The sequence below is a fragment of the Anabrus simplex genome, chromosome 11 (assembly GCF_040414725.1).
Source record: "Anabrus simplex isolate iqAnaSimp1 chromosome 11, ASM4041472v1, whole genome shotgun sequence".
Taxonomy (NCBI): domain Eukaryota; kingdom Metazoa; phylum Arthropoda; class Insecta; order Orthoptera; family Tettigoniidae; genus Anabrus; species Anabrus simplex.
The window spans coordinates 1292534-1309520 of NC_090275.1; the positions used below are offsets into that span (position 1 = coordinate 1292534).

Consider the following 16987-nt stretch of genomic DNA (forward strand, 5'->3'; position numbering starts at 1 on the left):
GGGATCAGCCATTGTCCCAAGAGCACCTTCAGATTTGGAACGAGTACTATATGTCATTAGAAAGACTGAACAACATCAGAATTATGAGAAACATAAATCCTGGGAATTGGTCTGGCTTTTTTGATTTGTTTGGGTTTAGTGATGCTTCAGAGAAGGCTTTTGGAGCATGCATTTATGCAGTTTGTCAAACGCAAAGTGGTCTCTACATTTCCAATTTACTTTGTGCGAAGACGAAAGTAGCTCCTTTAAAAACCATTTTGTTGCCAAGACTCGAATTGGAGGCTGCCCTTCTTCTTGCACAACTTGTCAAAACAACAGTGAGTGCTTTGAAAGAAAAAATTGGTCAGATCAGATTATGGAGTGACAGTACAATTGTTTTGGGATGGATCAACACAGAGCCAAGGCTACTGAAGACATTTGTGGCAAACAGGATTGCAAAGATTCAAGAAGCCACTGATGCAACCACCTGAAAGCATGTTCCTTCGACTGAAAATCCAGCTGATCTTCTCTCAAGAGAAATTACTTCAGCAGAACTCGAAGATAAAAAGCTTAGGTGGAGTGGACCTTCTTGGCTTCGCACACAACGTCAACAACCAGAGCATTTCGAAGAATTTGAAACAGAACTAACAGAGCTGAAGGTCATAGTAGTTACGTTGACAGCAACATCAACCAGCATTCTACTGAATAAATTCTTGTCATTTCCAAAATTATGCCATATAGTAGCATATTGTCAAGGATTCATTTATAATTCCAAACTCAAACCGCCAGAAAGGAAAAAGGGTTCACTAGAAATACAAGAAACTTGTAAAGCAGAGAAACAGGTAGTCAGACACAATTAGAAGCATTCCCTCAAGTAGTACATCGCTTAATTAATAATCAAGACCTCTCAAAGAAGAGTTCTCTAAAGTCACTCAGTCCGTTTCTGGATAGTAACGGATTGATAAGGGTTGGAGGAAGGCTTCATTTTTCGGAGCTAACGTCAGAACAGAGACATCCTGTGCTTCTACCAGCAAATCATCACATCACCAGAATGATCATGGAAAATGAACATCGTCGTCTCAAGCATTGTCCCCCAGAGCAACTGCTACACGCAACCCGACAGCAATATTGGCCCATCAGCAGCAGAGGAGAAGCGAAAAGGATTGTCAAGAGGTGTCTGAAGTGCTTTTGTTATCATCCTACAGATCCAGAGGTACGCATGGCAGATTTACCAAAAGAAAGGGTTACGTTAGTTGTTCGACCCTTTGTTACCATAGGAGTGGACTATGCAGGTCCAATATCTGTATGAGAAAGCCAAAGAAGTGGCTGCATTCATACTTACAAGAGATGCATAGCTGTATTTACATGCTTCAGTACCAAGGCAGTGCATTTGGAGTTGGTATGTACAATATAACTATTTATAATAGTTTATTTAAATCCGCCTTGATCAATACACTCATTAAATGAAAGAAACATTATTTATTAACCATACATGTTTCGGGAAATCTCAACCATTCCCGAAACATGTATGGTTAATAAATAATGTTTCTTTCATTTAATGAGTGTATTGATCAAGGCGGATTTAAATAAACTATTATAAATAGTTATATTGTACATTTAGACCAGTCAATACGGACCAAACACAATATTAACCTATCATGGTTAAGTTTATTAATTTGGAGTTGGTGTCGGAGCTAACAACCGAACCTTTCTTAGCTGCACTGCAATGCTTTACAGCGAGAAGAGGTTTGTGCAAGCAGCTTTTCTCTGATAATGGGAAGAATTTCATTGGAGCAGCCAACGCACTACAAGATATCCAGTCCTTTTCGGAAAAGGGGTCAACGACCATTACCTCCTCACTCGCTCAGCAGCAGATACAGTGGAGTTTCATTCCTCCCTGGTCACCCCACTTTGGGGGATTGTGGGAAGCCACTGTAAAGATGATGAAGAGACATTTGCTGACTGAAACACAGGGACGCGTGCTAACTTTCGAAGAAACCTACACTATTCTTTGTGATATAGAGGCTGTATTAAATTCACGTCCCCTTTCTCCCTTTCCAAATGTTCCAAATTATTTAGAAGTCCTAACACCAGCACATTTTCTTCTAAGTGACTCAATCGTGCAACCTGTGCAAAGGGATTTGGTGAGAGAACCCGATAACCGCTTGTCACGTTGGCAGCATTTGCGGAAAATTCGGCAGCGGTTGTGGCAGAGATGACAGCGAGAATACTTGCAGGAATTGCAAAAAAGCATCAAGTAGCATGATACCAATCGACGTATTGATGTTGATTCTTTGGTGCTATTAATTGAGGACAACATCCCTCCTCTAGAGTGGTCCAGAGGTAAGATAGTTCAAGTTCACCCTGGACGAGATGGTGAGGTCAGGGTTGTCACCGTTCAGACGGCTGGTGGAACTTTCACCCGAAGCATCAAGAAAATATGCCCTCTTCCCATTGAAGGGGATGACAAGGAGAACTGAATTAAAGATTTCCTGTGATATTTCTAACTTTGTGTCATTTTCATCAAAGATATAATTTCAATATTATTTTCTTTTAATCATAAAAATATGATATATAGGGTTTTGTATTAATGCATGTTAAGAATAAGTATTTTTACAATAGGTATAAGATTACAATATTTAGTTGAAAGAACTCCTTTCAAGGGGGGCAAGATGTTATGAAGGGACTTTTAATTTTTGTAAATGTATTTCATTAATTGAAGTTGGCACTTTCCAAGCCTATTTCCGATTGGTCAGATGACTTTGTATTGTTGAAAATGGTTACACGCATGCAACAGTCATGTCCGTCATCAAGTTGTGATGTCGCATCATTAAGACATATCAAATTCAATAAAGTATTCAAGGCACCAAGTTCCTTTACTTCAAAAATCAAAAACAAACACAGGCTGAGGAGAAATATTAAACTCTGTCTTTTGCTATTTGTGTTATGTCGCACTGACACAGACTGGGAAGGCCTTCATTAAGGTACAGCCTTGGAAACCATGGAAAATCACCTTGAGGGCTGCCAATAATGGGATTCAAACCCACAATCTTCTGAATGCAAGCTCAAGAGCCAACTCGTTCCTTAAGAAACACAATAGAGGTAAGTTCTTATTGGACTGTTCACTACTGTTTCCTATAGTATGCATTGAAGACATCAGTCGAAATAAAAAATTATAAACTGGCTTTTGTGCAATTTCCTTGTTCAATCCTACTTACTGTATTTGCCCAATTGTAAGTTGAACTTTTTAAAAAACTTCTTGCTTGGTTTAAAAATGACCCTCGGCTTAGAACCTATATTGTTAACATGGCCAGTAGCGTTGAAGATAACCTTTATAGACGCAATACGAAAAAGTTCTGAAAAATAACACCCTGAAGCCGCAATAAGGAAGTTTTTGCCATCATGTGCATTCAGGGATGTTTTCATGAACAAATACAGTAGAACCTCTTTGCATCGTTCCCGGAACTGTCGTTTTCCCACATCCATCGTTCGATTTATTCAGTTCCAAAAATGTTCCATATAAACCAATGTTAAATTCCCTCCTCGAACTATCGTTTTATCGCATCAATCGTCAAAAAAGATTTGGCCTCGGCCACAATTTTCCTGCATGGATCGATTGTATGCAAGAAAAATATACTATTACAAACTATCCACTTCATAGTCGTATCGATGATATAATCTAATGGTTCCGTAAAAAAATATTTTCCATCTAATCGATACATTTTTATTTTGCCTTTGGCAATTTATATCATTAAAAATAACAGTACATGTTATCATCATCAGCTGTATAGAAAGCAAGTACATAATAAAATCCTTGTTGACTTTAAAACTATTGTTAAGTAAAGGTTGGAGGGAGGCGGGGGGTGTACGGGTGACAAGAAGGTTAATTTAAAATACGTTAAAACTTCTATCTTATTGAACGAAAATGTCGTAAGTCCCGAAGGCGTAATTAAAATCACGTATTGTTTTAATACTAGAAGTGGGTGTTGTAATTTTGAAGAAATGTTTTTAACTAGAATGTGCTTCTTCTTTAATTGAATTCTAGTCTTCTTCCTAGCCGCATTGTACTGTGCTGGAAAATGTATAGAAAAGGTTGATCTACTTGTATGTCCTTTTCTAAGTTCAAAAGGTGAATCCACTGTTGGTTTAAGTTAGGAGTTGTGTTCACAGACATTTCAGGTTGGATAGCTTGTTGCACGATCTGTAAATGGCAGAAAAATATGCACCAGTTAGTTGAAATTGTCTCTGAAAGTGTTGTTTAAAGAATTGTTTTCGGTTAAATAATGGAAAAATGATTGAGAACTTTTTTAACTTACCCCTGTCCGATTCAATTTCTTTACTCCCCGTGTTTACGTGTGTGGGTCTGTATCTACCGTTCTTGATCTGGTGTAATAGCGGTGTGATGTGCTCTGCTTGCTAGCGTAATTCGGAGGGAGAGGGGAAGCAATGTCGTGTCGTCATCCGTTGCTTCTCGCATGGAGGGAGTTTCTGGGTGTGACAGAGTCCTCGTGCCTGCCTGTTACACTTGGGCGTGTTTGTTTCCTACCTAATAAATCTGTATATCTCAGTATATGTTGATATAAGGGATTTCTCTGTTCATTCATCTCATTTAAGTTCTTGTCCTTGTTTGTTAGCTTATCAAGAAAAATATGGATATTTTCTAAACTGTTGATCAGTCTTCCTTTATTTAATCTATTAATTACAAGGTCTCATTTGATGTCTGTAAATTTATGACCCGTCTCTTTCATATGTACTCCCCTTGCGGAAAACCTATATTTTTCCGGATTGACGTGTTCTTGATACCTTATTGCGAAGTTCGTCCAGACTGACTTACATACGTAGCCTTGCATTGGTTGCAAATCAACCTAAAAATTCCTGAATCTTGGAATCTTCCTTCTTTGTACTTGTTAACTGTGTTATGGTTGAAAACCTGTGCCTAGCATTAATATTTGTTGAAAACGCTATCTTGATGTCGTACTTCTTAAATAAATTAGTAATTACGTAAATGTTAGGATTGTTGTAGGTGAACTTCACGTACTTCTCCGACTGTTTTACTAAATTTATTTGTTGTCTGCATTTACGTTTGGTGATTAACCCATTAATAACTTTAAAGCCATTAATCAAGGCCTGTTGTCGGATAAAAGCAAGTTTTTTATTTTTTTGTTGGTTAAAGGAATCTCGAAGGCTCTATTAGTAAAGCTAAAATACGCAGATTTCTTCTGTGAGTCGGGATGTAAACAGTTCTTAATATTAATCGTGGTTGGAGTGAATGTAGGCTTCCTATGTGAAACTAATTTCCTTTCCTAGTTGTTTTAACGTCTAGAAAGTTCATCGAACCATTTTTCTCTTCCTCAATAGCAAACTGTATATTTGGGTCTAAGGTGTTCACGACGTTCAAAATACTAAGACTTGAGCCATGTCTGCATAGCAAATTCATAAAGGTAACTATTCTGTTATTGCTAATGGCCTCTTCCGGCCTCAACTTGAATGACTTAACTATTTCCATGATTGTACTAGAGAGGGCAGCTCTCTCGATGGTGAACACGGATGATCGATCTTTCCGATGAGATACTAATTTTATCTCTTTGACTCGAATCTTTGTTTTGGTTTAGAGAACAGAATAAAAATGGACCCCACACAGATCGAGTAGCGTTCTTGACTTTCAAAAGGGTTTTTAAACAATTCAAACTTAGCCTATACTACCATCCTTCTTCTTACCTTGCTGGTTAATATTCCAGGTATGGTAATTCTTTCATATTATTATTTGTTCGACTGTTCTTTCATAATATTTGTTCTATTATTCACTGCTGATTGATGTGCATCTTTTCGCTCCGCAGTATGAAAGGGCTGCATGTTTTCTTGTGGTTATTGTGATTATGATATGTTGATACTTGGTTCTCATATTACTTCTTTTCATGTGCACTGCATTCTAATGCAATTCGCCATCTAATGACCGTTTGCCCTTCGTGTCGACGTGAGGTTCCACTCGTGTCGTACGAAATGCTAAACCTAATGGGTTTGCGCATGACTACGGGATTTCTCTGGTCCCACAGCTAAATTCCTTTGTGCTGTGCACGCGACTTCTGATATTAATGAAACCTCGTTTGTGACCTTGGAGTCATGCTATATGAAATTGAGTTCACCGTTTGACTGGCGCTGGTGATCATATTGGTTGCCGACCCCGGGTGTGTCTGAATGTGTACACGTATGTTGGTATGAGAGGGGAGCGAAAGAATGATGTATCGGTCAGCTAAATTTATATTTTAATCTTGTATCTATATCTTATTTTTGCATTTTCGTAAGGTGCTTTTTCTTTTGCCTCCACACCTGTCTTGGCTGCTTGCTTACCCATGGGACCACCATGTTTATATTTCTTATATTTAGGCTATGCGCATGCCTGGGATTTTCCCTTTGGTTATTCATATTGTTTCTGTCACAGGTGAACATGTAGTGGAAGTGCAAAGTGTTTTTTGAAGACTTCATTTGTAAAGTATGATATAATGTTTTATTTGTAATGACCTAACCTGTACTGTGTAATATTTGTAACGCATGTATTTGTAAATAGTAGTATTGAGTTCTATATTTACTGGAAGTATCCAGAAACTTGGGTGTGTTGCCTTTTGTTGGTTAGGTATTCTAGAATATATTTTCTGACACTTCTGGAAATGGAAGGTTCGCGATCGCGTATTCGAGAAGGTAGGTTAAGTTCGTGACTAAAGTTGGAGTTGTGACTGGTGAACCTAGGAGGGGATGGGCGGACTCATGCATTCTGATTGGCTACTCCAAGGCCAGGGTTTTCCTATATATATATAGAGCGAGGCAGCGTTCGTGATAATTCGGTCTGCCTTAGTTTGTCTTGGTCTGTCTGAACTTTTTACGTCGTGTGCGACGCTTCGCTACCGGGATGGGCCACTTTCGGTTAAGCACTCTTGAATTCTGTTCCGGCTAAAATTTCCGTAATGTTCGGTTGCTATTTCGTATAGGAGTCTGCCCTAGCCTAACCTAGATTTGCCAAATTAATTATTTATGACGCCTTAGCTTTTCAGCTAGGGCTTGCCTGTTTGTTTTCGAGGCATTCCCATTTCGTATTTCACTAAATATGTAGATTGTAGTTTGATATATTTACCTTGGGGTTTGCCTCTGGTAGTTCAGTGTCACTTGATGTACGCTAGAGTTTTGGAAAGTACGTTTACTTCACTGTAAATTGCATTGTACAACTGGATTTGTAACTAGATGTATAGTTGGTTTGGAATTTTGTAACTTATACGTAGATATTATCAAAGAACCTCTAAGTTATGTGTATCACGGAGCTTATAGTTCGTAAGTTACAAGTTTGTGGATTTGGTTTCGGAACGTATTTGTAGAATTTCACTTGTAAATAATATTTTTTCAAATTTAAGGATCATGGCAAATTATTTCCGAATCTGCAACCTAAGCCATGTCCTTGGTCCCAGTAGGTCGTAGTTCCTTCCACCTTCCTGGTTTATTGGCCACTAGTGGGCCCTACTGATATTTACGTATATTTTGGTCGGCGGAGATCCGCGTAATTTCAGTTGATGTTCCTGAGTTTGTAGTGGTTTCTGATGTTGTATAGTTGCTCTTAACTTCCCCCTGTTATTGTGTTTAGTGCTTTGTTTTGTGTAACCACTGTAGTAGCGGTTACATTTGGTAGCAGAGACAAGCGCTGGGTTGCGTAAGGTGAACCGTGATCATACCTAACCTAAAACTCCGTAAAAGTTGTGAAACGAAATTTGCGCACTCGGGCGTCGCAGCGCAACTCCTCACATGTCAGCAATAAAAAAATTGTCTCTCACAAAAGATCGTCCTGCGAGTATATCCGGCAGAAAAGGACGTTGAAGAGTGGCAATGTGGCAACACTGTAACCACATGTAGGGTAACTACCTCTGTCAGCAATTATTAGCCGTGCTGTACAGTTTGTGCAGTGGATAGAGTTTTGGGTTAGCATGCAGGAGGTCGACGGTCGATCCTGGGTTGAGGTGTATGTTTTTTATTTCCTACATATAGTCCAGGTGGTATGGTATCTGGCATCTTAATTGTCAACAGCGAATAAATGACGTGGAAAGGGCGTCTTTCAACGCTGACCAATGTAAAAGATTGCTCGTCTATTTCTAGGATCGTAGTATGTAAGTGCAAATGGTTTCTAGAGGACCCACTGCAATCGCTTTGCCTGATTTTGCGTTGTGATTCATCGTTTATCCTATTGTTATCATCATTTTTCTAAAATCCGTCTATTACGGAAGGGATTTGTACTTCGGCCGGGAGAATTTGTACGGCTGCTTCAGTTTCTGCTAAAGTAAGGGTTAGATCCTTACTTTGGTTGGAGCTGTGCCATTTATAATTCAGGCCTTTACCTAATATTTGTAATTCATGTTTTGTGAAAACTGTCCGATAAGTTTTCAACTGGGGGTGGGTACCTTTCTTGATCAAAGGTTGGTTTGAACTATGGCTTATTCCCTTTTTCGGATTGTCCTCTTCAGGTTCTCTAGTTTCTTGTTTAGTGTGACTTGTTTCTTTTCCATTAACTGATCTATTTTATCCATACTTTGTTTAAGGAAGGAATCCCATTCTAACGGTAGTAGGTTAGCTAAAGCTGTGAGGTGTGCTAAGTATAATTCACGATTGAGGAATTGTTTTTATAACATGAATTTTTTCTCCTTTTTTAACCAAGTTCGATTAACTATTTTCTGTGTTGCGGATTGAAATTCTGAACGTCATTTTTTCTTTTGATTTCCTTTGAGAAATTCAGGTACTAAGTCTTTTTTTTAGGTATTCTTTAAGAAATATGATGTTTTTGCTTACTTTTGCTATTTTCACCTTTAGTCTTAGGTAAGTGCTTGCGTTATTTCCTGCCTGGTTAGCATTCGTATTACAAACTATTCACTTCATAGTTGTATAGAAGATATAATCTGATGGTTTTATAAGAAAATATTTTCCACCTAATCGATAACTTTTTATTTTGCCTTTGGCAATTTATAATACCATTAAAAATAACACTACATGTTTCAATCGCTTTGCAATCATCATCAGCTGTACACACAAAAGCTTAGACAAAAAGCATTAAAGCAAGCACATAATAAAGTCCTTGTTGACTTCAAAACTATTGTTAGTAAACCCAACAAACACCCCCCCAACACCTCCAACCCATACGTCCATGTGTGTGGGATGCTAGAGACCTGTTGACCACTTTGTTGCCCCCTGCCCAGTTGTTTTGTTACAAACTAGGCCAATAATTTTACTAGGCTGGTCTTGAAACTAACTAACTAGTTGGCAGCATCGATTAGCCCACTGTGACCTCGTCCGAGCCGCGTTATGTGGGATCTCTAACCTATCGTTTGCGAAGTGTCTACTGAATCTTTACCATAATACAGGTTATCACCGTAATATCCACGTATATCATTAATTTGCAATAAGAGAACTGACCTTGAAGGTTTTCCAATTACCGCAAGATGTAAGGAAAATTGAAACGGAATGGCGTAAACGTCGCGTTTAATTTTCATCGCGTATATCATGATTGCAATATTTTGATACCGTTATGTGTAGTATGAACATGTCCGGCTCCATGAATAAATGGTTAGCACGTGTTGGCCTTCAGTTTGAGGGGTCACGAACGGGTTGGGAATTTTAACTTTTGTTGGTTAATTCCAACAGTTCGGGGGCTGTGTGCGTGCCAACTTACGCATTAAGATTCATCTTGGGTACAGCCACATTTTCATAAGTGCGCAGATCGCCTATCACGCGACAACTCGAAAGATGTGCACCCGGCTTCAGAGGCCGCACACCATTATTATTATTATTATTATTATTATTTACATGATGAAAAAAGGCCAAATACAGTACCCATATTTTATTATTTTGCTTTCCCCCTATTTTATGTCACCCACATTTACCGTTTTTCCCGCATCCATTGTCATTTTCCCCCTCCCCCTTGAAAAACGATGCATGAAGGTTTTACTGTATATGAAATTTGCTAGTTAACACAGTGTTAAAATTTTAGTTTTGTAAGATTCATGTGTTTATTCAAACTTTTCCTCTTACAAGAGTTACGAAGTGTGCAATTCTAGAAGCACAGCTGACAGCTCTAGCTAACTCCTTTAATGGCCTTGACAATTGCTTGTGAAGCCTAATATAAATCTGTAACTGGATTGTCCCTGGGGCACTGGCTGCCCATGGTACTGAAAGAAAGCTGCGTATTATAATGATCGTATATCTAGTAGTTTTGTTCTGTTGCCGCTACCAAAGAGATAAATAGTCTAGCTGCCCATCCCACAAAAATGCCTGGTCTTTTTGCAGTCCAATCCTGTAACTTATTTACTACTCTATACAGTATAACAGCATCAGTCAGAGACTTACAGCAGTATGTCATTGCGTGTGGACAACATTCTCTAGACATCAGTCATTCCAACGGCAATTTTTAAAAACAATGTTTTGCCATGATCTCAGGAACCGAACTAAATGCTGCATCAAAATTTAAAGCTCCTGTAGTGACCAGCGTCTTGTGTCGAAACGTGGTGTACTATTCCACAACGGAGGTTTTTGACAGACATGCTGCTCCGGTTGATGTCCACTGGTGTTTGTCCTTCAGCTACCAAGAACAGAATAAAAGCACGCAGGTCCTGTGGGGAAACATTTGGTAATAACGGTCACCGTAGTTCACATTCAGCGCACGCACCTCGGCACGACACGACTACCACTCTAATCCCTTTGCCTACATGTCTCGCTATGTTGCATGTCTCCTGAAGGAAACTTTTTGATCATGCCTCGTCACCAGTCAACAGCCCTTTTATTATATTTTCTTTTATACACCCACTCTGCTATACCACCTTCCTTCTTGTCACATCTTACGACCAGTGTGTTTCCATTTTGAACCCCCAATGGAAGTGAGCTGCAGGTACCACTACAACCACATACCAGCCCTCGTGGCAGTACCGGGAATCGAACCTGGGTCTCTGCAGAATGCTACAGACTGTGGTGTAATATAGACGAGTAAATAGACTAATAACACCGGCCTGTTAAGATTTTCTGGCAAAAGTAATTGTATATGATATACTTTACATTTAGTCTCCTTATGAAAAAAATAATACGTTATTTCATATCACGTACAGATTTGTCACAAGTCCGTCTAATGGAGCTTCGTTGTTGTAAATGAGGTTTGGATTGGTTGTATGGAATGCAGGTATGGACATGTCTGAGAGAAAATATTGTACATGCTCTGTTTTGGAGGGGTGTAGGTAATCATACAGGAACACCGGAAGAACAATTAGAACAGTTGCAATTCACGCATGCACACTGTCAGACAAGGTCAAAATTCAAAGATCGCGTTTCTCGTTAGTCTGAGAACATGTGTCACGCCTTTGTCTACAAGTTACAACGTGCACTTGAAGTCGATTGAGTGAGTTAGTTTGTGTTAAAACAGCAAGTGGCAGTGAACTCTTTGTTATATATGTGGCCAGTATACAATTACAGGCCACAAGCAAAATATTACACCATTTATAAAAAGCCTGTACTTGGCATGTAGTTAGGTGATCGGGACAAGAATTTTGCACCCTATCTTGTGTGTAGAACGTATGTAGAAAACCTGTAGCAATGGTACAATGGGTAGTTGCTGTCAATGCCATTCGGAATACCAATGGCTTGGCAGGAACAAAGAAATCATTTTGACACATTGTGTATCCCTGCCTTCCATCTGCCATAACCCCTGTAACACATGGATCTGATATTCCTGTCCCAAAACCACCAATACAGTTACCAGAGAGTGTGTCTTCGTCATCTTCAAGTGCAGAGGATGCTGGTGATGATACCTTTGTACTGGATGTTGAGGATAAAACTCCACGTCTTTATAATCAGTGTGACTTAAATTGGTGCGTGACCTAGGCCTCACTAAAGAAAAGAGTGAACTTTTATGATCAAGGTTAAAAAAGAGAAATTTTTACTTTCTAGGACAAATTCATATTGTTACAGAAATCGGGAGGAAGAATTCTGGCAGTTCTTTGTCGAAGAAGAGAACTTATGTTTTGCTGTGATATCCCTGGCTTGATTCGTTGTCTTGGAACTATTTACCAAGCAAAGGACTGGTGACTATTTATTGATACTAGTAAAAGAAGTCTCAAAGGTGTTCTTCTGCACAATGGAAACAAACTTGCTTTAGTGCCAGTTACCCCTTCAACATCTCTTTGTGAAAACTATCACAATTTATCTATGGTGTTGCAGAAACTGAACTACAATGAACACAGATTGTTACTGTGCTGTGATTTAAAAGTGTGCAGTATCATATTAGGGCAGCAAGAAGGATAAACAAAGTTCCTGTGTTTTCTGTGTGAGTGGGAATCTCAGGACAGGGATAGTCACTGGTTAGTGTCTGAATGGCCCAAGAGGAAACAATTCGTTTCTGTAGAAAAAACATTGTAAACAGTCCATTAATTGATCCTCAAAGTGTCTTACTGCCCCCTTTACATATTTAATTGGGAATTATGAAGCAGTACGTGAAGAGTTTGGATAGAGCCAGTCCCTGCTTTCGGTACCTCTGCCAGAAATTTCCAGGACTGCTGGATGCCAAAATCAAGGAAGGATCCGATATTCAGTACGACTATGAACGAAACACATTCCTGGGTAATGTTAAAGATGTCAACTCTTACAGTGTTAAAACAGCTGTGTTTAAGAAAGATGTTACCAAAGGACAAGAGTCATCATCTTCATTTGTTTTGCCTTGAAAAATTGACCGAGTGTGATATTTAAAATGATCATTTTGGATGAGGACCAAGAAGAAGAATTTTTGGAATTTTGTTTTATGCTATATAAAATTATTATCATTTTATTTTCTGTATGTCAAGGACAGTGTCCTTTAATTTGAGAATGCAAACTCTATAAATCATTTATGTAACTTGAAGAAATAATGCATATAAGATATTTGGTGCTATTTAATTATTCTGCAACTCTACTAAATTAATTTGGTTATTGTGCAATTGTGTAGAATTTAAGGTAAAGACTTTTGTGGCAGGGTGTAGTTACACGTGCCATGCTTCTAGTCATTTCCTGTTTCATCAGAAAGGAAATTTCTGAAGTTGTAAAGATCTTTCCTCATCAAAATTTAGGAGCTCGGATGGCCAAATAACGCGATTTCTGATTGGTGAACGTAAGAGCCGCGAGTGTAATTCTTGTGCCCTAATTGATTAGCTCCCAATTGCGACCAGCAGCTCAGTGAGAGCGTCTCTCATTTGTACGTCTTAAAGTCTTCTCCATCTGTCCTGTGATGGGACTACAGGCCCTCCGAAGTGAGCACCGATTAGTTTATGTTTTTGGATTTTAACTTATTCTTAATTTAAATTTTATTTGTACTTCCTTCAGGCTAGCAACCCATCCGAAGGACAGTTGATTGCTTTCAAGTCTTGCAAAAAGAAAAATGCAAGACTGTAACGGGACACATGGAAGAAAGATGATGATGATGATGATGATGACAAACCTGCATGGCTGCCAAAAATATCACTGTAAGCAATTCCATTTACAGGAATGTGTTAATACTCCATCACCCCAGAGTGTTCAGTACTGAAGAAATAACACAATTACACTCCTCTGACAAGTTACTTCAGCTAAAAGTGATTCACAATATTATTCCAGGCTGCTATTTAGACTAAAACATTCATCTAAATTAACAGCTACTTTTATTCTTTATAAAAGTTTCATTTTCCCAAACTAAAATTATGAATTACTCAAATTTTTTAAATAATCAGCAGAAGTACAAGTGCATTCATACACTTGTAGTGACCATATTAATTCACTAGCACTGCATATGCTACTATAACCTGGATTATGTCAGCTTAGAGCATAAAACTTTCCCTTCAAAATGTCCATAAATGCGGAAATTCCACTAACTTCAGGAAATACAACAGTGTTCACAACTTTCCATGACCAAATTCAACTTTCCTGACTTCTCCTGAATTACGTCTGACTTTCACCATGTGGATTACCTGATTACTCACCTTCGAACAGCTTCTTGGGATTGATGGCATAGTATATACCATATGTCCAGTTACTGGTGCGATTATCTTGAGGGGCCTTCCACTGCAGGAAGACTGTTGTTCCGTGGCCTTTAACTAGTGAAGCTACAAGCTGATTCACTTCTTTCAATGGTATACCTGAAAGAAGTTCGTTAAAGAATACAGGGATGGTATCATATTCTTCTGTATTAAATAACATAATACAAGTTGGAAGGAACAATCACTATACCAGCAGCCCCCTATAGCAGTACTATCTCCATCCCGCTGTCCTTCACTGGCTTGTCTCTCACATTCCCAGAACTTTTTTTTTTTTTTGCTAGGGGTTTTACGTCGCACCGACACAGATAGGTCTTATGGCGACGATAGGATAGGAAAGGCCTAGGAGTTGGAAGGAAGCGGCCGTGGCCTTAATTAAGGTACAGCCCCAGCATTTGCCTGGTGTGAAAATGGGAAACCACGGAAAACCATCTTCAGGGCTGCCGATAGTGGGATTCGAACCTACTATCTCCCGGATGCAAGCTCACAGCCGCGCGCCTCTACGCGCACGGCCAACTCGCCCGGTATTCCCAGAACTAAGACGTCCAAGGATCTGGAAAGCCTGACAAACGAGATGTAACCACAGTCACCAAGAAAGGATGGAGAAATCAGAGTTCTAAAATTTATTGTTATATGTTTTTTTATTTAATTCAGAGAGATCAAGAAGTTTCGATCTAGGAAGAATGTAAAATTTTAATTTGGACTGGAGAGGAACTTTAATTATGACTGGACAAAATTATTACTACTATTATTAAGACTTTAAATTTAGGCCTATGAAGAACATAACTCTAAAGAAGAATTTCTGAACTAAATTGTACTGTCATTTCTAAAATGTGTAAGTGTGTAATTTGAAATATTTAAAAGGGTCTTTATTTTTGAAACAGCCAGTACTCCACGTGCAATTCCGCTGATGAAACTTTTGTGTCACAACTGAAATGTTTGAGAACTTGTAAACACTTTATCACAAAAAATGTAGAGTTCTTAATTTCTGGCTTTTGGCTCCTTGGTGGAAGCAGGCCTCTTGTCCGCGTCTTTGGTTTTAGAACAGTCCATCAGCCGGACGCACTTCGGGCGTCGTCCCGCCAGTGGGCTCCAGCCACCTCAGCCTAAGCATGTTTTCTCTACTCGAACTTTAATACGTAAATTTCTTTTACATGCAGAGTTTACCTTAGACCTTGGCTTTAGCCACCTTTCTTGTAATGCATTAGCTCTACAGCTAGGCATATCCTTTTGATTTTGGAGGCAATTCGCTTTTCTTTTAATTAACATATTTTGTTGTTTACATGTAAAACTAATGTTCCTCCGGGACTGCCTCCCGTAATTCTGTTCCGATATAATGCATGCGAGTTGGAGCTATGCGTCTGAAGCATTTTAGGAAAGGCAGCAACTCCAAAGGCCTCTGCATTAAATTTCAAATTATAGTTTTTTAAATTTATTTTCCTTGTAAATCAAATTGTAAAGTTGATTTCATTTTCTTCAAGGTAACTTTAAAAGATTACCGCCTGTAATTAAGATGCTGCCGGTTATGTTTCATCATGCACTTTGTGAAGAGTTTTGTGTTTTCAGGTTAAATATGCCTTTAGGTAAGGTAGAAAATGATGTGCGGCAGCACAGATTCCTGTAATGTTAAATTTGTGTCTACTGAAAGTCATGGATACGAACCTCGTGGTTAATTTACGTTATTCTTCGTTAACACCTTTACTGCCAATGTTACCTTTGTTTTAATTTGCTGTTCTTCTGTTTTCATGTTAAGCCTTCTTTTAATTTGTCAGTAAATGTGGACTGAAGGGCAAGCGCGTTAAAAGTTTCTTTCCCTACAACGTCAAGTAATACTCCATCCTCTTAGGAATCCCAGCCCGCTTTCTCACATCCTTCACTAGTTGTCATGTTGGTAATCCTGTTGTTTCGGTATCTAGGAACGTCACTTTCCAAAACTTGCGATGACTATAACTGTTGTTTTGTTTGATATATTTCCCTTTATCCTTATTATTATTGATTTAAATGTGTTCTTTTAATCAATGTTGCCTGTTTTGGGGTGACAACGTTTTGTTAGCAGAGCGTGCGTTGTATAAGAAAGAGATGGTGACGGCGGTAACACTTAATTAACCTTAAAGTTTGTGCAGTTTCTTGCTGTTAGCATGTCTCATATTATCCCTAATCCTTTTCATTTGAGAAAGGAAGAATTAACTTATGAACTTCAAATTCGTAAATTAAATTTAGCAGGAAATGACACGAGCCTGTTGAAACAGTCCCTTAATTTACCGGTAAGTATTCCTGCGTTAACGACAGACGAATTGTGCTCATCTTTAGCAGTGTATAGAGATAAATAGTCAAAATTTAATGCCATTCTTTGTCCTTCTGTTCTTCCGAGACCTCACGTGGTCAATTACAACAAGCCCAATTACAACATTACATGGATCAGGTTCAAGTTTTTTTTTTCTGTCAATTTTCCAGTAAATGAACGGCAGGGGTGTGAATCTTTATTAACACAATTTTCTAAGATATTTGCCTTGCTAGAAGGGAATGAACTGCCTAATTCAAGTTCTGAGGTTCAAGTGTCTTCCCCTTCTGCGTCGTGTGAAAGTGAAAGGGTTACTCCTATTTCTGTATCTTCAGCTTCTCAATCTTGTACTGTGGTCGCTAGTGATAATGTCGTTCTGGGATCTAGTGTGGATAATGTTCCCCGGGGATCTCCTTCTGCTCTCTCTTCAAGTGCTTTGGTGCCTGAAAGTAATTCATGTAATGGGTCTTAATGGGTCTTCTACACATGTTGGTATGTTTTCTAATTTTCCTATGGCACCAGCTAACTCTAATGTGTCTCACAAGGGAACATCGGCAATGAGTAAGTCGCCGATCGCGATGAAACTTAGAAAACACATGGAGGTGTACGTAAAAACGATGTCCGCATCAATTTTGGGTGCCAACATTCATTAGGGCGTTAACTATGGGGCCTAAAAGGT

At 38.8% G+C, this 16987-nt stretch overlaps 1 protein-coding gene across 3 annotated transcripts in view; it reads right to left on the minus strand.

The window, feature by feature from the left end:
- LOC136883521 (sortilin-related receptor) overlaps nt 1-16987 on the minus strand; it is a 698235-nt gene that overhangs the window by 84735 nt on the left and 596513 nt on the right. For all 3 annotated transcript variants that reach the window (XM_067155885.2, XM_067155884.2, XM_068229722.1), the window contains exon 27: nt 13974-14129. In XM_067155885.2, the coding sequence (XP_067011986.2) occupies nt 13974-14129 (156 nt within the window). The remainder of the gene's footprint in view (nt 1-13973; nt 14130-16987) is intronic.